Here is a 21,782-nt window from a genome sequence, read left to right as displayed (position 1 = left end):
TTATACTCTGTTCATCATAAGAATAAACCTAATGTAAACAAACACAAACGCGATGATTGGTCAGAAACCATAACACACGTACACTGGAGTTGTTACGCTCTTTGGAATTAGGTCCTACTTATGTACTAGATATCTTATTACTAAGTTCCGTTAAATAAAACTTTAAGATATTCTAATGTATTAAGAACCATCAAAGATTTCCTTAATCAGACTTTAGTTACATATCTTTTATTTCAAAAATCGTGTTCGGCCACAGTCTCTGTACTGTTGTGCTGTTAATACGCAGTATGAAAATGGCTAGGGCTGCTTCCTGCTCCGTAGCGAAAGACGCGTGTGGAACACGGTTAAAAAGTGCCGAGAAATAGGTCGTTCATAACGTTTTCGTAAATTTACTGGAAAAAATCGAGTCTGAAGTTTTCCAAAGGACTATCTTTACTACCGTTGAGGTCCTGATCCCCAATGGAGGATTAGTGGAATCGGTAGCGTATCAGCTGGAGGGGCTGGTGGTGTAGCTCGTGGATCGCTGGTTCTAATCTATCTTAATCATACTTTTTTCGTTAATTTTGAAATACCTACATCTCGTAATTGTAAAATGCATCATCGTTTTTTATAAATAATGCATGTCTTTGCGATACGACAGTCATTTGTTCTCATCTGGACAGAGAAGTTTGATCGCGGATTGCGCTTCAAGGGTGCGCGCACGGCAGCCAGTGAGGCCGACGGGGCAAGACGGTGGCGAGCGATTGGTCAGCGGCAGATCGTACCACGTGGACCTAACAGTTTCAAGCGGCTGGACGTTACATGACGTCACGAGGATTTACCCGTTCCAGCACGTGGCTTTAAGACAATGCTTTATCCACGTTTGCGTTGATTACACGCATACGCAAATTAGTACGACACAGTACAATACGGAAAATGAAACAGGAGTTGAAACGGAACAGTCGAGATGCTGATACGGTTTATATGAATTTTATATCAAAAATATTTCACTGGTAAAACACCAATATTATTATTTTTTTGCTAATAATTATTTCAAACAATCTCTGATCAGCGCATCAGAAATAGCGCTTCAAATCCGTATGGCAAGTGGTGCCTTATAAAGAACTATAATGTTATATAGTGGCACAAATGGACAAAAACTGTTTTCGCACTCTGCAGAGACAATTGCGGAACATCAAAACATTTATTCTGGGCAGTCTAGTCAGCCAAAAATTTGTTTAACGTATATTTTTTGATGAGAATTGGAGCGCGCATGTAATGCTGAAAACAGAATTAAGATTGCTCTTCTACGTAAAAAGTTATGCCAAGAAGAGGTGATCAATGTAAAGCAGATACGTGGCGTAGATTGGGGAACTTCGGATCGAAGGTATTTAAGCGTAGCTGACACAAAGCTGCAGGTGAGATTTCTGCACGCTTTTGCCGACCTCTGACCAGTGTTGCTCGATGACACATTGTGGTGATAGTTCTTGCGCCTCCGAATTTCGCGTGTGTGCGCTAACGACGAAACCGGTAAGATATTTTCGGTGTGGAACATAGTAGGGTCTTGTGTTTTCACAGGTTGTACTTTTTGGTGATTGTTTTTGGAAGCAAATGGGACTTTGTTGCACAATCATAGCTGTGAGACTCTGTTTCCATACGAGTGCCACCACACCTAGCCGCTGAATCTCTACTGTGGGACTCTGTTTATTTTTGAGTATTCCGAACTGTGTTTTGGGATACCAACAGGACATAGTTTCTGATACAGTCAGGTTGGAGTCTAATTATTTCCACCAAGTTTAGATGATTGATTCTAAAACAGTGCTACCGGACGTTAACTGTGTTTCTACCAGTCTGGACTTTAAATATTTTGTAGCATCCGACACTTAGGAATTCGCGCTAGTGTTGAGTAAACTTTAGATCATCGAATTAAGCCGTGTTTTAGCGAAATGATAGATTTGCTAAATATCAATCAATATTCTTCAGCATTATACAAATTTTATTTAAATTTATAGCGTGTTCAGTATAGCTATTGAGGGCTTGAGCAATAATTACAACGGCACTTAACTGTTGGAAGATATCACCACTGAACTGTATTTGCTATGAATAAAAACTTGTGAGTTTTAAGGAACCTAACACACACGTTAGAGTCGTCATTCGACTTCAGCCTCCTAGACTGTAGCCTGGTTAACATTTGCACTTATCGGTCAGCGGCATCGGGAGTATTTTATTTATGAACTTTAACAGGTATTAAGCACACGTGTTTGGCAGCAGAAAGAGTAGGAGATCATTCCCGAGTTAGACGACGAGAGGCAGTAAACAGATACTTTTGCAGCCCCATTTCCCATTCCGCCGACCATCGCAATTGGGGGCTAGTCCGGGATTTAAGCATTCGCAGTCCCTTTCCCATTCCACCGACCGTCACATCTTCTTGTTTCTAATTACATATTGCACACAAAATTCCTGTTTTCATCTAAAATATGAATTTTTAATTATCGATATTTTATGAAAGATAGCTAATAAAGGTTGTTTAAATTAAGAAAAGCTGACAATTTAACTTTATAGGTCAAAAATGAAAAACCAAATACTCTTTATTTGGACTATGTTCATTGCTTTATACCACAGATGTAGCCTCACACTAACCAGAGTGATAAGTGTCGTAGAAACATGAAAACCAATCATTTTCACAGCATCGAGCACACCACAAAAATGCTGCATTTTTACATTTTGCTCTGTACCATTACAATATGAACCCAACAGAACTGATCTGGAGCCAAGTTAAGGGATTTGTCGCGAGAAATAACACGATTATTACCAGAATGAAATTTTCACTCTGCAGCGGAGTGTGTGCTGATATGAAACTTCCTGGCAGATTTAAACTGTGTGCCGGACCGAGACTCGAACTCGAGACCTTTGCCTTTCGCGGGAAAGTGCTCTACCATCTGAGCTACCCAAGCACGACTCACTACCCGTCCTCACAGCTTCAATTCTGCAGGTACCTCGTCTCCTACCTTCCAAACTTCACAGAAGCTCTTCTGCGAAACTTGCAGAACTAGCACTCCTGGAAGAAAGAATATTGCAGAGATATGGCTTAGCTACGGCCTGGGGGATGATTATTAAGCTGTCAGACGTACTGAAACTAACGCACGCAACTTTTTCACATGTCACTGCCGAACGCTGGCGGGATATAGAACGGCACGTCATAAAAGAGGAGGAGAAAATGCGGCGCCTGGGTGGCTTCGTGGATTCTTTTGTTGACTGACTCTCTAGCAACGTAGCAGAACGTCCAGAACTGAAAAGTTTTTCTCGGATTCGGATAAGGAAGGAGCTAAGAGATTACTAGACGACTGATTGTAATTAATACTTTCAGTGGCTTCAGTATTCAACAATATGGTGAAATCCCTGCAGTATGCTTTTGAATCACATATAGCTCGCTCAGAAGAATTACCCTGTATTTAAGTTACCAATTTTCATCACTCTTGTTTGTAATTAGAATACTACGTTAGAATGAGAGCAATTTATGCTTTCCTCCTGGTCACCTACGTAGCGTTCGGTAGTGCTGGAGTTCTGCCGAACATTATTTCATTCTCTTTAAAAACTAAACGACATTCGAAGCTATATTGTTTCCCTGCTCGTCTCTTTTTACGACCGAACTGCAACTGCTCACATCATTGCAGTTTGGTTGGACCAGCTGGCTGGCCCGTGCAGCCCATATTACACGAGGCGCGTAAACTGTACACTTATGCACCAGCGCCCGAGGCGCGCATATCTGTTACTTCAGGCTCATTCACGTATACCTATTACACCATCCACGCAGGATATGCCTCGCACACATGCGCAGTAGACGATAATAACGCGTGAAACGCAAACAGAACCATCTGATCTCTTGTAATGTCGTTCGTTCTACCGCGTGAAACACTAGGGGGACCGTATGGCAATGGAACGCCATTCGTTCGAATTATTTAAGTGAACTCAAGGTTCCTATTAAATAACAAAATTTTTTATCATTATTTATTAAGTAACTTTTATTCTATTACGTAGAGTACTACTATTCTGTACTATAGACTGAACAGTTAGTTTTATATTACGACACTTGATTACACAGATACATGTATATCTAAATTTACGTTCTGCACATGGAGGACCAACTTGTTTTTGGAGCTATTGCCCTGGTAGTGCCAGTAAATCTTCGAATTAGGACGGAACGACGATGAAAATGAAAAGCCAGACGTTGTTAAGTTCAACTCTGACTGCAAAGAAGAACGAAGGCAGGGGATTATATTGCTTATGAAAGAACTGAGGCCCGAAGATCCGCAAGAATTTCGGAACTTCGTGAGATGGACATGGCCTGTTTCGAGAGGCTCCTGTCTATGATAGAAGATGGAATTAGTAAGTGTGACACAGTCATGAGAGAGGTTATCTCACCTTCTCGAAAGTAAGAATTGAATCGTTTGTTCATACACTATGTGATCAAAAGTATCCAGACACCTGGCTGAAAATGACTTACAAGTTCGTGGTGCCCTCCATCGGTAATGCTGCAATTCAATATGGTGTTGGCCCACCCTGAGCCTTAATGACAGCTTCCACTCTCACAGGCATATGTCCAATCACGTACTGGAAGGTTTCTGGGGGAATGGCAGCCCATTCTTCACAGAGTGCTGCACTGAGGAGAGGTATCGATGTCCATCGGTGAGGCCTGGCACGAAGTCGGCGTTGCAAACCATCCCAAAGAATTCAGGTCAGGACTCTGTACAGGCCAGTCCATTACAGGGATGTTATTGTCGTCTAACCACTCTGCCACAGGCCGTCCATTACGAACAGATGCTCAAACGTGGTGAAAGATGCAATCGCCAGCCCCGATTTGCTCTTCAACAGTGGGAAGCAAGAAGGTGTTTAAAACATCAATGTAGGCCTGTGCTGTGATAGTGTCATGCAAAACAACAAGGGGTGCAAGCCCCCTCCATGCGAAGTCCAACCACAACATAACACTAACGTCTCCGAATTTTACTGTTGGCACTACACATGCTGGCATATCACATTCACCGGGCATTCGCCCTACCCACACCCTGCCATTGGATCGCCACATAGTGTACCGTGATTCGTCACTCCACACAACTTTTTTCCACTGTTCAGTCGTCCAATGTTTACTCTCCTGACACCAAGCGAGGCGTCGTTTGGCATTTACTGGCGTGATGTGTGGCTGATGAGCAGCCGCTCCTCGGGAGGTATAAGTAGGGGGAAGCAATATATTCGATACCTCATCCAGAAACGCACCCTCTCGAAACCTGGACAGCAAGCTACACCGCGATGCAGAGCACCTCTCTTGCAGAGTCTGCCACTTGAGTTTGCTAAACATCTCCGTAACGCTATCACGCTTACCAGATAACCCTGTGACGTAACGTGCCGCTCTTCTTTAGATCTTCTCTATCTCCTCCGTCAACCCGACCTGGTACAGATCCCACACTGATGACCAATACTGAAGTACAGGTCGAACGAGTGTTTTGTGAGCCACCTCCTTTGTTGATGGACTACATTTTCTAAGGACTCTCCCAATGAATCTCAACCTGGCACCCGGCTTACCAAAAATTAATTTTATGTTATCATTCCACTTCAAATCGTTCCATACGCATACTCACAGATATTTTACAGAAGTAACTGCTACCAGGTTCCTTCTTTCTATGTATTCGCAATACATTACATTTGTCTATGTTAAGGGTCAGTTGCCACTCCCTGCACCAAGTGCCTATCAGCTGCAGATCTTGCTGCATTTCGCTGCTGTTGCTGTCGTGACTGGAACTACGAGGTGTGTTTTTTAAGTAAGCACCGTTTTGAAATTAAAAAAAGACGTGCCAATATATCTCAATAATTTTATTTTTACATGGAAGCCTGTACCTTAATCTACGTACTGACGCCATACAATCTGATTCTTCCTTGTGTACGTTGTGTACTGAGTGTTTAAGATGCCTCCGATAATCCTGGGTCCCGCCGACTGTGCAGTACGAGCTGTTATAAGATTTCTTATTTCTAAAGGACTAAAAGCGATCGATATTCATCGTGAGATCTGTGCAGTTTACGGAGAAAACACTATGAGTGATGGAATGGTAAGAAAGTGGGTGAGAGCATTTAAAGATGGCCGCACAAATGTGCACGATGAACAACGGAGTCAGCGTCCTTCGGTCGTTAATGAAAGTTTGGTGCAGGAAGTGGACAATAAGGTGAGAGAAAACAGACGGTTTACGATTTCCTCCTTGCAGGATGACTTTCCTAATGTTTCTCGTAGTGTCTTGTACGGCATTGTGACCGAGCACTTGAATTACCGAAAATTGTGCGCACGTTGGATACCGAAAATGTTGACAGATGTGCCCAAATCAAACGTTTAGACAGTGCATTGACTTTCCTTGAGCGGTACCACAACGATGGTGATGATTTCTTAAGCCAAATTGTTACGGGCGATGACACATGGGTGGCCTACGTCACACCAGAATCAAAGCAACAGTCCATGGAATGGCGGCATTCAGATTCACCCAGAAAAGTGAATTTTAAGCAAACAATATCTGCCCGGAAAATCATGTGCACAGTTTTTTGGAACAGAAAAGGAGTATTGCTTGTGGAATTTCTGCCTCGTGATGAGACCATCAACGCAGCGGCTTACTGTAAGACGCTGCACAATCTGCGCCGTTCAATTCAGAACAAAAGACGTGGCAAGTTGAGCAAGGGCATCGTTTTGCTGTAAGACAATGCCCGTCCGCACGTGGCGAATCAGACCAAAGATCTCATCACATCTTTTCGAAGGGAAACTCTAGATCATCCTCCGTACAGCCCCGATCTTGCGCCCAGTGACTACCATCTGTTCCTGCACTTGAAGAAACACCTGGGCGGTCAGCGTCTTCAAGACGATGACGAAGTCAAAACAGTGGTGATGCTGTGGTTAACAAGTCAGGCGGAAGACGTCTATAAGGAGGGTATTCAAAAACTGGTACAATGTTGTGACAAGTGCCTCAATATTGCCGGAAATTATGTAGAAAAGTAGATTAAGGTACAGACTATCACGTAAAAATAAAATTATTGAGATATCTTAGCACGTCTTTTTTAAATTTCAAAACGGTACTTACTTAAAAAACACGCCTCGTACTTGGAGGAGCTTAATGCACTTCACTACTTCACATAACATTTGTCCCACTGCAGGTTCTTGTGTAATGTTCTTTCTTACATCACGCGTGTTTTTTAGGACCATTTGTTTTTTATTCGCGATATCGGCTAACATATTCAAGTGTAAGCTCAGTCTCTCAATGTCTAGACCATTTTTCAAAACCTCACTTGATTTTTCCAAATTTGTTTCACCTCTGTTTACTAAAGGCAAGCACTCTTGTTCAACTGCAATGACCTGTGTGAGTCCAGTTGACGCAAACCGCTCAGTAATGCAAGATTGCACCGTTTTACAAACTTCAATGTAAATAGATTTGTAGTATTTCTTTCGAATTTTGAAAGTGTGTGGTGAGCTGGCTTCTTTGTTTTCATACTTTTTTAGTATACTTCGATTCCGAGGTAGCGAAGGATCATCAACTTGTGAAGGTTTTTCTTTTAAAGTATTCAAAACTATGACGCCTTCCATTCAATATACAAATCAAACTCTCACATACATTTTCCAGATCAGCAACACTTAGATGAGGCCATTGAATTTTTTCATTGACATCCTCTACTGAGTTCAGTGCATGGCAATAAACACCTAAAGAGAAACGAGTTTTGAGTTGTAACATTGACTCAAGGTAGCCTGCACATTTGTAACCTGCCTCTGTTTTGTCCTCTGCAGAAAATGTTTCAAAAAACTCTAGAAGTTCTTCAAAGAGGTCGTAGACCAGCTTGGTCGTTGGCGCTCTCACAGTGTATGCTTTTGGAAAGTCCCATCCTTTTGCTGGATTCCCTTACGGTGTCCATTAAGTCCTTGGCTAGAGCCATAATATCCCTCAATGACGTAAGATGGTGGAGACTGTCTACAACTGCCAAGTCTAAACTGTGAGCAGGGCAGTGCACATAACATGCTTTTGGTTGTATATCCAAAACTAACTTTTTTAGTTCTTTGAACTTACCTCTCATATTCGAGGCACAATCATAGCACTGTCCTCTTAAGTTATCCACTGACAAATGAAGACGAGCAAAAACGTCTTTTAAAATACTAAACAGAGTTTGTGATTCAGTGTTGGGGCTTTCGTATAAGCGAATAAAGTCTTCGTTGATGAGTTGATGATTAAGGAACCATCGACAGTATGAATACAAAATGACAGTAGTTCGTGAATCGAAGAATCACTTGTTTTGCCAACCATAAAAGAATAATGTTCAGTCTTCTTGATTGAAGCCAATACCTTTCTCAACACAGTCTTTCCTAGTAGATCAATGATCTCGTTTTGAATATCGTGGGACGTCCACTTATACCCCAAACGCCCTAATCAATCTTTAAACTCAGGTATGTCATTCTTTCGGAGTTCCAACAATTGAAAAACATTAGAGTTTGCATCTTCGTGCCCTCTAATTGCTAGTCCTTGTCAGCATAGAAATTGCACGGTAGTAAAAATTGTCTCAAGAGCTAAACGGCCTTCCTTCATATTACCATCTAACTGTTCATCCAATTGGCCGGCCGGAGTGGCCGTGCGGCTCTAGACGCTATGGTCTGGAGCCGAGCGACCGCTACGGTCGCAGGTTCGTATCCTGCCTCGGGCATGGATGTGTGTGATGTCCTTAGGTTAGTTAGGTTTAATTAGTTCTAAGTTCTAGGCGACTGATGACCTCAGAAGTTAAGTCGCATAGTGCTCAGAGCCATTTGAACCATTTTGTTCATCCAATTAGTAGGCCACACTTCGGTTACTGATAGAATTCAGTTTCTGAACACCTTCTTTATGCATAAACCTATTTTCATGAAGACGGAATTTTTCCAAAGCCTTTTTCCAATTAGAAAACTCTACGGAAGTAAATGCATCTTCTCTTTTTGAAGAAAATTGTAATAGATTTTTAGCATCTGCCTCTTTGCAGGTTTTGCAAAAAACTTTTTAGGTATATGCTTCATATTGTAGCCATGTATATTTGATCAACCAAGACTTCTGAAACGATCTTCCCTTACGGATTGTCCAGGCTTCGGCTGTGGACTGTTCTCGCCTGAAGACGACGAAGCAATTGATGACACAATAATTGTTGGAGGTTGACTTGCAGTATTATGAACTTCCAGTGTCTTCGTGATGTCTCGAAGCGTCAAGGTGATGCGAAGCGGAGGGTTCCAAGCGCTTCAGCTCCAGTCCTTTTGATGTCGCCGCGGCCGCAATGCTGGCCCGCCGGCGCCAGACTTTACCCGAAATTATGCGCACCGGGACGCGTTCTAAGTGTGCCCGCAGCACCGTAACACTATCATGATTCACACCACTCGTTTTCAGTTAACCTGCTTACTACTGTGCAAATTATTTGTTTTAACACATTGCTGAATGGATTAAAAAGGTAACTATCGTCAAACAAAGATAAGAAAAAATTCCAAAATAATTTTGTGATTTTACACAGCATAATGTAACGAATAATTTTCCACCTGTGACATCCAGTCACCTGACCACGTTCGAAGTCCGTGAGTTCTGCGAAGCACCCCATTCTGCTCTCTCACAATGTCTAATGACTACTGAGGTCGCTGATATGGAGTACCTGGCAGTAGCTGGCAGCACAATGCACCTAATATGGAAAAGTATGTTTTAGGGGATGTTTGGGTACTTTAGATCACATAGTGTATGTTTTGTGATCATACCAACCTAGATCACTGATAAAATACCAGTGCATGCCCTGTTATGTTGCACACTGATTGCAACATTACGTTTCCTGGTGACTGTGGAATCTTTTAAGGGTCTGTCTTTTAGCCACAGAATACCTCAGCCCACCATTTCAAAAGCTGTTTTATGTGTATGCACTGCAATTTGCAACAATTTAAAGGACCAATACTTAAAGATGCACTTGTGTTATTTTTCCAAGTTTGGAAAATGGAATGCAATGTGCTAGTCAGAGTTTTGCAGTCATCGTCTATCGCACTGGGTGAAACTGCACGGACTTTCTCGCCATCACTGCCAGTTTCGCTTTTCTGGCATGATGAAATTAAACAAGAGATCCAATCAAACGTGAACATTCGTAAGCTTAGGCATTACGATGCAAATAGAAATCACCATGTAACGTTATACGCATATAGCTCAGAAAGAAACGATTTCCAACGTACCATATTATGATACAACAGGTCATATAGACACCTTTCCTCGTTGTACGCCTGAATTAAGACGCTTAACGCCTCTTTGCTCCATTTCATTTCTATAATACGAAGTAATCAAAAGAAAAGATATTTTCACAAACAGCTAGTATAAAAGAGAGTCTACTGAAAAAAAAAACGTTTGTCTTCTGCATTTATTAAAGCCTATTTACTGAAAAAACACGGAAAATCCCCAATACGAAAATTGAAAGTAGCTACTAGCTACCGAACAATAAGAAATAACAAGCAGAAAACACTGAGGTACCCCCTTCTACGCATGCGCGAGTTATCGCTACCTAGTTCGCATGCGCGGATTGACGGCAATTTGGAACTGTTGTCTTTTCTGGCGTGTGGATAATGTGTCTGCTAATTTTCGTAATTTCACCCGTTCTACCGCTAGATGGATGACCAGTACCTTTCGCGGTGGATCGTCGTGTAATGTCCGCTTTGTTAAATGCGCCGCATTATCGCTCAACCTATGCACGAGCGACGCAGCATAAAACGTACCCGTACCATCGTAATTAATTGTACTGGACACAGCTTGGCTTCCGCTCCACGTGAAACTATATCCTTTGAGATTCAAGCAAACGCAACAGAATACATGGTGTAATGCTTACATCAGGTTTATTCTTATGAAGAACACGGTACAGTCGACGTCTTCAAACAAGCACTTGTCATGTTTCTCAGACGTTGGCTGTACATATACCAGGTTGCTGCCCGATGAGAGTGTAGGTGTGTACCAGAGAACTGCCAAGAACCAGTGGAGAGGAACAGCATGTAATGTTAAATAAGGAAACGTGTGCAGCATTCAAAAATTGTCTACATGGGACATTCTCCAAGTTCATATTTTGCGATATACAGCAGCAACTCCGTGTGGATGATAGTCGCGTAAAGGGCCTGGATGTAATGCAAGATTTTACTGGTATTTTTAACATCAGATCTCGGCGTCTTTGTGCAAGAAGGCAGTGAAGGAAACAGGAATGTGATTGTGAACATAGGAAAGGGTGCTGGAACAGATAATTTAACGTAGATGATACCAGCTGTTGAAGAAAGATATACCAGCGAAAAAATGCTACTGTCGGACAATAACAAAGGCGAAAATGTCCTTCTTTAAAAGACTCTGACAGAAAAGTGGGAAAAATAGCTGTCTCAATCTTCATTCCATCTTCCTTACCAAGAATTTTAGAGTGCAAATATATTCACGTGCTTTCCTTTTACCTATTCTCTCTTCGTGGTTAAACCCCCACGCTAAGCATTTCCTTCTTACTGCCACTGTCTATATTTTTCTTTCTCCTCCCATTGGTTTACAGGATATCCCACTGCCACTGTCGCCTCTCTCATTTATACAGTCTCCATTTTCCTTTCTTTCCCGCTGCCACTGTCTCTACCATACTTTGGCAGCTGAAACATACTGCGTGGGATGTTGGTGAGGGGGAGGGGGGAGAGGGGGTCCAACTTACTTTCTTATCTGTATCCACGTGTTTAAAATTTCGATACAAACCGTGCCTCCCTTATTCTATGCATTAAATTTAGCTCTTCTGTGAGGGTCCAGACCGCCAAAGTCTATATAGGGTCACAACTAACCTCTCTTTTTCATTTGCGTTGTCTCCTGTTTTGCTCATACTGCTTCTATCTCCATCCATATATATATATCTTTCTCTTTTACTGCCACTGTCTCACACTAATCATCAATGTCTCCTCTATCACTCCTACTGCTGTTTTCTTCTCTTTCTCTTTCACTCCCACTTTCTCTCTCCCACCATTACCCGCCCCTCTATCTTTCTCTCCCACTGCTACTGTCTCATCTCTCTTCCACCGTCACTGTCTCTCTGCTACTCTCTCTCGGCACAAAAAGGCGCGAATTTGTTCGTATGACAGAATTTTTGGTGAGGAAGAGAGAACCTTTCTGTCAGTCTTTTAAAGAGGCACATATTCGTCCTTTTTGTGCTGTGACAGGAGCAATTTCCTGCTGTTTCTAATTTTAACCCAGGGTTCTCGGTACTGTTTGGTGACCTCACTTTTCGTTTTCTTTCTAACAGCAGGCATTCTCTTGTTCTTGTGTTTCATTTGTGTATAGAGCTGTTTGTGGCATATTGATGTATGGTTTTACTGATATATACTAATCTTTGAAAAGTATTTTCGCAGGGGACAATCAAGTTCCCTAGATCTCCAAATAACTCCAGGTAGTGAGCCCATTTGTTCCTTATCATTACTATTCTAAGAGCTCTCTTTTCTAATTTGTCTCCCTGTGCCCCAGAAAATTATGCCATTATCTATTGACTGTGTGAACAAAGGCATAATAAGTTACTTTGAGGCAATTATTTTTACACCCTGATCCTGGCATCCTTAAAACATATAAAGCAGATGAAATTAGTTTTGCTATCCTTGTCGTATGTCCTCTTCACTTCAGCTGTTTTTCTGTATTCATCCCTAAAATTTTAGTGGTTATCACACAGTTTACTGAGTCGCCATTTAAGTTTAATTTAACATTGTTATTGTTTTTGTTTTATATAAATTTATTATTTTCGTTTGTATAGAAATTTACACTGCCTGCCTTCTTTATGTTACATGTTACTTTATTTGCCCCTGACCATTGGTGTACATCTTTTAGAATGTCATCAGCTCTACACAGCAGTAACGTTAGCCTTTTATTGGTGACTGAAATGATAGAAACACGCTGATGCTGGTACAGAAAACCCTAAGCAAGGTTCAAAATTGTGGCCAGCGGACTATATGTGTAGATGCAGATGTAGAAATGACTTGATTGCTTAATCTTATGTGAAGGTTTTGCACGAAATCATCGCATGCTAGCTTGCTGTAGCAGGTGCATGCTTAGACTTACCATCATCTAGTAGTTTTAGGCAGTTTTTTTTGGTGCAGTACGCACGCCTGCCGCTCTGCCCACACATACACTTGTTGCACTCAATCATGAAGGTCGTTCCTGGCACACAATGAGCCCGACCGCCACCTAGAAATGAAAATTGGTATTAAGTCCACAGTATAGTATCACAGAAGACAAGTTGCTTTATGTCGGTTAGATAGAATGTATAATCCTCTTCGGACTGTTTATGTCTCCACGTGCATTTACTGAATGTCATGTTCCCGGTGTGTCACGACTTAACCTGATGTATATGGCACAGTCCAAACGCTGCAGACACGTTCGGCGTGAAGCACCGTTCGAAATAAACTGAAACAGTGAATTTAGCGGGACTACTACGGAAATTTAAAGGTTTCTGTTATACCGGAGCCAAGGTAGGCCCTGAGGGCCGGCAACCCATATTACACCACAGAGGACGAGGTTGTCTATGCCCACGGAGTACCAAAAGCATCATGGCAAACACCAGCTATTTACATACAAGATAATGGAAACAGACATTCCGAGCACTACTTCCTGCAGGGGGAGCTCGAGTCCCATAGTGCTCAGAGCCATTTGAACCATTTGAACCACCACTGCTGCGGCGTTCCAGCCGCCTCGCGTGGAAGGCGGTGCCCTACTCTCTGGCGGCCGCGTTCCACCGCCTCCTTCAAGAGGACTTAGCTGCAATTCAGTCTACGACACCGGGCTATATTTGTACTCTCTCCCCCGTGGTCGCCCGTGCCACACCAGCTTTTCCAAGGGGGGAGGGGTGTTATACCAGAGCCAAGGTAGGCCCTGAGGGCCTGCAACCCATATTACACCACAGAGGTCGAAGTTGTCTATGCCCAAGGAGTACCAGAAGCACCATGGTAAACACCAGCTATTTACATACAAGATAATGGAAACAGACATTCCGAGCACTCCTGCAGGGGGAGCTCGAGCCACGGCCTGCAGGAAGAATCACTATGCCAAAACCTGATTGGATGGAGACGGCTGTTTAGGTGCTAGAAATAGCCCCGAAGTTCAGTTCACTCCGGATGCCGACCTCGTGTACTTCGATCGCTGAAGATTATGTCTTTGTGTCTGAATTGGACTCTTACTAGTGTATGTGTAATACCACGAACCTTTTTGGAAGTTTAGAAGTGAACTTTTGTTTGCCTCACTTAATGGGACTTAACATCTGTGGTCATCAGTCCCCAGAACCTAGAAGTACTTAAACCTAACTAACCTAAGTACATCACACACATCCATGCCCGAGGCAGGATTCGAGCCTGCGACCGTAGCGGTCACGCGGTTCCAGACTGAAGCGCCTAGAACCGCACGGCCACACCAGCCGGCAGACTTTTACTGGCATCGTTATTGTTACCTTTCGTTTTTTGCTCAGTCATCAACCGTGTGAACTTACATCAATAAAAGTTGTGTTTGTAAAAAATTACGAATTGTCAGTCACAACAGTTTCAATTTCTTTATGCTCAAACTGGGAATGTAAAGATTGAATTCATGTCAGTGGAAGGTATTTGTACCACCTTCGCTTTGCAGGTTAACTGAGTTGTTTGTCACAAATGTAGACAAAATTCAACACCAAATGCAAGGCTTCAGTAGAGCTAGTTCGAAAGTAGAATGAAAATCTGTTACAGTAATACTAAATTAATGAGTAACGAAATTATTATAGGTGCAATATTACAATTAACTAATTTCGTATTTACCGCAGAGAAAATAAACGTCTGGATGCATTCAGAAAGATTTAGTTGTGTTCTGTACTGATAATACTTTAACTGTATGTACTAGGTTTTAATTATTCGTGACCTATTTCAGTGATACAATCACCATCTTCAAGCCCCTCTAAAATTCACGGTGATTACTTTTTCAACAGGAAAAAGTTATTATCATCATCTTGCGAGTATTCTGTGACTGGTGCAGGTTTTCGCTTCCTGTATTTCACTTCCTCGGACCATACCAGCCTCTTTCTTATAGCTCTCTGGCACCCATCGCGACCTCGCCCTCTCGACCCCAGCTCCTCCCTAGGTCATCCATTCTTTCTTCTTTCCGATGGGATCCACTGCTACTCTTTCTTTGGTCATCGTCTATCGTCCGACCTTTACAGATGCCTATACCATTTTAGATTTCCATTTTTATGGCCTCTGTTATTGATTTATCGACACCCATAGCTTCTCTTTTGTTGGTATTTGGTATACATTCCAGCTTGGAGTTGGCACAGCTTCATCTCCAAATGTCCATCTCCAGTGCAACACGTTTCTCTGAGGCTTGTTTATTGCCCATATTTCTGCTCCGTGCGTGGCGACGTTTTCAACAGGTGATCGGTATGTCCCCTGGTTGGTCCATTCAATTATTTATATCATCTTCACTTTTCCCATTTGGTGGCATAATAAGCCCAGATACTTAAAAGATTTACATCCCAGATCTTACTGGCTTCAAGCTCCAGATTCTCCATGGTATTTAAGTGAGCCTTCAGATAATCGCTTTGTTTCAAGCTTATTGTGAGGCCTCATCCTTCATATTCCTCTTTTAACTTCCGAAACATTAACTCAGCATCATCCTGGTCTCCTGCAGTCATGACCATGTCATCAGCACAAAAAAGTGCATACAAGCTTTCAGCTCCCCTTAAGGATTCCCTTGCCTCCACATCTGTTCTTCCAGGCTATAAGTGCTTCCTCCACATATACTGACGGGAAAAAAGCAACACCAAAATATAATTAATGTAGGGTAACGAAATTTCGGGAACACATTTGTCTAGGTAGCATATGTATGTGATTAACACTGAAGGAGCACAGGTAACTTAAGCATTAGGTAAGCCATTGTAAATGTAAAATGTTGGTACATTAATAACCGATGTAACCGCCACAAAGTCGAATACAAGTATGCAAACGTGCATGCACTGTGTTGCACAGGTGCCAGATGTCAGCTTGTGGGATGGAGTTCCATGGCTGTTGTACTTGGTCGGTCAATACAGAGGCTGTTAATCGTGGTTGTGGATGGCAAAAATGTCTAGAAGATCAGACACCACGCATTCATACAATTGATTCAGCTAGATAGGCAATGGATCAACCTACTTCAGTGCGGATGCACAAGTACGTCCGACCTCCTGCGTAGCGAATATAGTGGAAATGGACAATGGCAGCAGATAGGTGGCGTTTGGTGGGAGTGTGCATTGGCCGTGAGGCGTGCCGGGATCGTCCGTGCAGTTGAGATAACGTTGTGTCCCAGATGGCGCAGTGATCAACGCAACTGCCTGGAAAATAAGAACTCTTGGGCTCGAGTCCCGGTACGGCATACATTTTCGCTCATCGCCACTTATTCCGCACGATGTCCAGATGCAGCCAATATCAGTAATTCATTTCTTCCCCGCCTCCCCCCCCCTCCTCCACTTTCAATTAACGTGTAATGTATTACAGCACACTGACACCACGCATTCACGTAACTTAAACTGGAACGCTCATGTAGATAACGTTGTGGGGAAAGGAAACCAAACCCTGCTTTTTAAAGATGTAACAGGTGTACTAAAGAGGCAGCTCACACTACGCTTGTCTGTCCTCTACTAGAGTACTGCTTTGTAGTATGGGATTGACAGAGGACATCGGAAAACTCCGAAGAAGGTTGCTTGATTTGTATTATCGTGAAGTAGGAGAGAAAGTGCCACAGATATGATGCACGAATTGGGGTGGCATTACAAACAGTACTGTAAGGGGATTAAAAATATTATTAGGAAGGAAAAGAGTATATGGTGCGCAAATAAAATAGCTAATTCACAGGATAAAATTAAAATCATGTGATCAGTTGTGAAGGAAGTGTCTGGTCAGCACCACAAGGTCAACGATATAAAGTCAGTTCGTAGTAAAAGTACTTCTGTTGCTGATAATTCAGATATATCTACAGTATTTGTTCTGGCGTAACCACAAGCGCCGGAACGAAGAGAAAGAATGGGAGACCAGAGAAGGCGGTGAGGCGACATCTGCCACTAGTGCACTGACCACGACGTCACCGCGATAGGAGCGGCATCTAGCCGAAGTGAATATAAGCGTCGTTCCTGCCAGCCTCGGCCGAACATTAGTGGACAGTATTCACAGAGTATTAGTACGGCCTAGCAGAGAGTGCTACGATAACAGTTATTAGTGATCCACAAACGGTGTGTCAAACTTGCATGATCATTGTAGATAGCAAAGGACTCTGATTTATTTTGCCAGTCGCTCGTCGCTTGCGACACCATTATTTCAAGGTTAAGTATTGTCAGTCTGCTTTATTGAAATAAAACTACTAATGTTATTTGCTTGAATTGTTGTATAGCATTCCAAGAATGCAGCATCCTTTAGGCACCCTATACGAGACGAGTGGGCAAGACCCCGCAGTAATTAACAATCATTTTCTGAGCACTGCTGGTGAATTAAATAAAAACTGAGTTTGTACAGGGAATCGTATAACTTCCTTGGAAAATGCCTTTCCGAGACTGATGTCTGGAATACTCCTCTGTGATATTGAGAAAGTGGAGACTGAGCCAATTATTAAATCACTGAAGACTAAAGTCTGCCATGTATGTGATGGAATGCCTAGCAGAATATTAAAGCACTATGCTGCACATGTTAGCCCTGTACTTAGCCATATTTGTAATTTTTCGTTTGAGAATTATCAGTTTCCTGAACGATTAAAGTACTCAGTAGTAAAGCTGCTTTATAAAAATGGAGAGGGGATAATGTAGACAATTTTAGACCTAATTTTATGCAATCAGTGTTTGCTAAATTTATTGAAAACGCTGTGTATGAGAGAATAATTGATTATTTTATTTCACATAATTTGCTATCAAATGTGCGGTTAGGTTATAGAAGTGGATTAACAACTGAAAATGCTATATTCTCTTTTCTCTGTGAGGTACCGGGTGGACTAAACAAATGGTTTGGAACGCTAGGCATCTTTTTTGATTTAACTACATTGGTTCTGTTTCAGATAGTGTAGTTCATGACATAAGTTCATGGCTTGTAGAAAATAAGCTAACGCTAAATCACAATAAGCGTCAGTTTTTACAGTTTCTAACACACAATTCAACGAAACCCAAAGTCTTAATTTCACATAATGGGCATACGATTAGTGAAACTGAACAGTTCAAATTTCTAGGTGTCTGGATATACAGTAAACTATCGTGGAAAGCCCACCTTCAGGATCTTGTTCAATGACTTAATACTGCCATTTTTACTATTCAAACGGTATCTGAAGTAAGTGATCGTTCGACACGAAAAATAGTCTACTTTGGTTATTTTCATTCGCTTATGTTGTATGGTATATTATGGGGTAACTCTTCCCATTCTGAAAGGATATTTTTGGGTCAGAAACGCCAGTTCGGGCAGTAAGTGGTGTAAGTTTGCGAACATCTTGTCGACCCCTGTTCTAGTCTGGGTATTCTGACATTCCTCTCAATACATACATTCCTTACTCTCGTTTCATGTTAACAATATCAGCTTATTCCCAAGAATTAGCGCAGTTCAAAAATGGTTCAAATGACTCTGATCACTATGGGACTTAACTGCTGAGGTCATCAGTTCCCTAGAACTTAGAACCACTTAAACCGAACTAACCTAAGGACATCACACACATCCATGCCCAAGGCAGGATTCGAACCTGCGACCGTAGCGATCGCGCGGTTCCAGACTGTAGTGCCTAGAACTGCTCGGCCAGTCCGGCCGGCTTTCGCTCAGTTAATACGAGGCAGAAATCCAAAATGCATTTGGAACGCACTTCCTTGACTCTTGTGCAGAAAGGTGTGCAGTATACTGCTGTATCCATTTTCAGTAAGCTACCACAAGAATGCAAAAATCTTAGCAGTAATCTATGCGCTTTCAAATCGATAGTGCAAAGTTTCCTCATGGATCACTCCTTCTATTTTGTCGAGGAGTTCCTTTAAAAATTCCTGTGTTGTAATGTTGATTGCGTTTACAAAAAAATAAAGCTTGTCTTTTTTTGGGTTCATAAACATATTATTTTATCTGTTATTTTGTAATTTCATGTACTGACACATTCCCTAACCTTGGATATTGGCTCCTCAATTTAGTCCTGCGAAACTAGAAATGTAAAATAAAAAGCATAAATAAATAAAATCATAAAAAAGGCGCTTTTCTTTGCGGCAGCTCGCATGAAAAGATTCGTTTCCTCCCGCGCGCAGTTCGAGAGTGGAACGGTAGAAAAATAGTCTGAAGGTGGTTCGATAAACCCTCTGCAAGGTATCTGAGTGCGAATTGCAGAGTAATCGTGTAGATGCAGAAAAAGAGCACATAAAAGTGTACCGTGTGTACCACACACATAGAACGCTCACCTTCACCGGTGAGCGCTATGCAGCGCATCGTGTCCTGCTGCCTCGGCTGCCTCGGAAGTGTCTTGGTGCTTCGTTTTCTTCGTAAACCTAAGAAATAGAAATAAAATAATGTTAATATCGAGTACTGCATAAAAATGGTCATTAAGATATGTAAATGTGCTTTTAGTAAAACAACTAGTCCATCTTGCATTTAACTTGGACGATGATGTGCTCAAGGTAGCCTAACATTTTCATCAGTTTCGATTACTGGCTATGTCGGTACCTCATCTGTCATCCTATGATACCCACCAGGCCGACAAATTTCAAAAAATTTTGCAGGTGGTTCAAAACCAAAAGAAGGTGGTGATTGCGGAAACTAGCAATCTAGAAAAATGTTCAAACTTTCGGGATTTTTATTGCCAAAGTCCTTCGATTAATTGAAACCCTTCTGTATGCAGACAACCCAGCCGATGAGACCGTTGTTCTCACCGGTTTTTGAAATTCTGTATAATTAACAAATCATTAAAATTCTAACTCTGAAACTAACGGCCATGCATTGGGCTAACTTAAACTTCTCCACAGACACGTAAGTGTACAACTCCTTTGGGTTAAAGACTCTCCAGTACCACACAGAATGAGCTTGTAGACCAATTGGTAAAGCAGACGGCGACAGAAGGTAATTGAAGAAAACTTCAGAAGCAAAGATCACTTTAGAGGTATTTTAATGTATAGTCGATTTCGAGGGAGCTATGAGACAGATTTTCTCAACTGCAGTAAGTTACGTCACAATGAGTTTGTCTTCATCTTGAAGAAGCTGATCTTGTAGGAATGGGAAGAAATGTAGAGTCTTCCCAGTTGACAAAGAGACAACACAATAACAGAGTCTCATACAATTAAAAAATCCTGCTTGTCTTACGCAAGATTATCTACACGCCATACAAACTGGACACGAATGTTACCCGCGACATTCGTACAGGGCCAAAAGATTCGCGTGTCTGTTCTGCCAGATTCACCCATATGAACTTGCGCAAGTCAATCATGTCAAATGCGAATGATTAAGATCCAAAGACAGTAAAACATGTTATGCACATGTACAGATGGCGGTAGTACCATGTATAGAAGGTATAAAAAGGCACTGCATTGCGAGTAGTTGTCATTTGTACTTTGGTGACTCATGTGGAAAGGCTTCCGACGTGATTCTGGCTGAACGTCAGGAATTAACAGACTTTGAATGCTGAGTGGTATTTAGAGCTAGACGCATGAGATATTCCATTTTGGCAATCGTCCGGTATCTACAGCGTCAAGAGTGTGCCGATAATATCAAATTTCAGGCATTACCTTTCTCCACCGACAACACAGAGGCCGACAGCCTCCACTTAACCGACGGCCTTCACTTAACGACTGAGAACAGTGGCGTGCACGTATTGTTGTCAGTGCTAACGGCGGGCAAAAGGAGGCTCGACGCGTTATTAGCAGGTACCCCATGAGTTTTGTTCTCTCAGTGTATACGGCATTAACTGAAGCAGGAATATGTATGTATGTATTGTACTGGGGACCTAGAAACGACGGAGAGACTTCGTCCCCGCTGTAGCCCCCAGTGGTACATAACCCCACAACAGGCTACAGCAGTCCACTCACCCCACAAAAAAAGGTTCAAATGGCTCTGAGCACTATGGGACTTAACATCTGAGGTCATCAGTCGCCTAGAACTTAGAACTACTCAAACCTAACTAACCTAAAGACATCACACACATCCATGCCGGGGCAGTATTCGAACCTGCGACCGTAGCTGTCGCGAGGTTCCAGACTGAAGCACCTAGAACCGCTCGGTCACATCGGCCGGCATTGTGTCTCTGATTTCCTATCTGTGAGTGGCCTTGCCGGCCTCCACCAGCCTTAAGCTTAACAATATGCAAGTCATTACGTTGTCATTACTTTATGAATATGTGACACAATGCTTGTAGTGGGATCAGCTAGCAGGTTGGGACAGGAACCCAGAGTGCACATTATATGTTTGTCTTGTGTGTCACCTGTGATTTGAGATTTGGAAGAGGATCCTGCAGTGTCTCCTGATTCCATTAGCTACATCCGACTGCAGATAGTTCCTCATGTCGCCACCTCGTTTCTGGAGCCACGTTTGTTCGTTTGAAAGCTTATGTGCATTATCAAAATTAGTTGGTGTCATTTTGTGTCTCTATTGGGAACAGCCGGTCAGGAAGGAAACCCAGAGAGCAACAGCTACGTTTGTGGGGGGTCTCACCCGTGATTTGGAATGGGCACTGGTGATGTCTATTAAGTGCACTGTAGCAGCTGGCTGCAAATCGTGGCTCATGCCTGCACCTGTACTCAGAGGCCATTGTCGTTTGCTGTTTACTTTAGACGGCAGACTCAAT

At 42.3% G+C, this 21,782-nt stretch overlaps 1 protein-coding gene across 1 annotated transcript in view; it reads right to left on the bottom strand.

Moving 5' to 3' along the window:
• The window catches only part of LOC126184262 (pacifastin-like protease inhibitor cvp4), a 65,123-nt gene extending 45,632 nt beyond the window's left edge, over positions 1-19,491 (bottom strand). The window contains exons 1-2 of the mRNA XM_049926636.1: positions 19,411-19,491; positions 13,080-13,205 (exon numbers count right to left, since the gene is read on the bottom strand). Of these exons, the coding sequence (XP_049782593.1) occupies positions 13,080-13,205; positions 19,411-19,438 (154 nt within the window). The 5' untranslated portion in view covers positions 19,439-19,491. The remainder of the gene's footprint in view (positions 1-13,079; positions 13,206-19,410) is intronic.
• Positions 19,492-21,782: the final 2,291 nt, after the last annotated feature.

This window comes from Schistocerca cancellata, chromosome 4 (genome assembly GCF_023864275.1).
Source record: "Schistocerca cancellata isolate TAMUIC-IGC-003103 chromosome 4, iqSchCanc2.1, whole genome shotgun sequence".
Classification (NCBI taxonomy): domain Eukaryota; kingdom Metazoa; phylum Arthropoda; class Insecta; order Orthoptera; family Acrididae; genus Schistocerca; species Schistocerca cancellata.
This window is presented reverse-complemented; position numbering and strand designations above follow the sequence as displayed.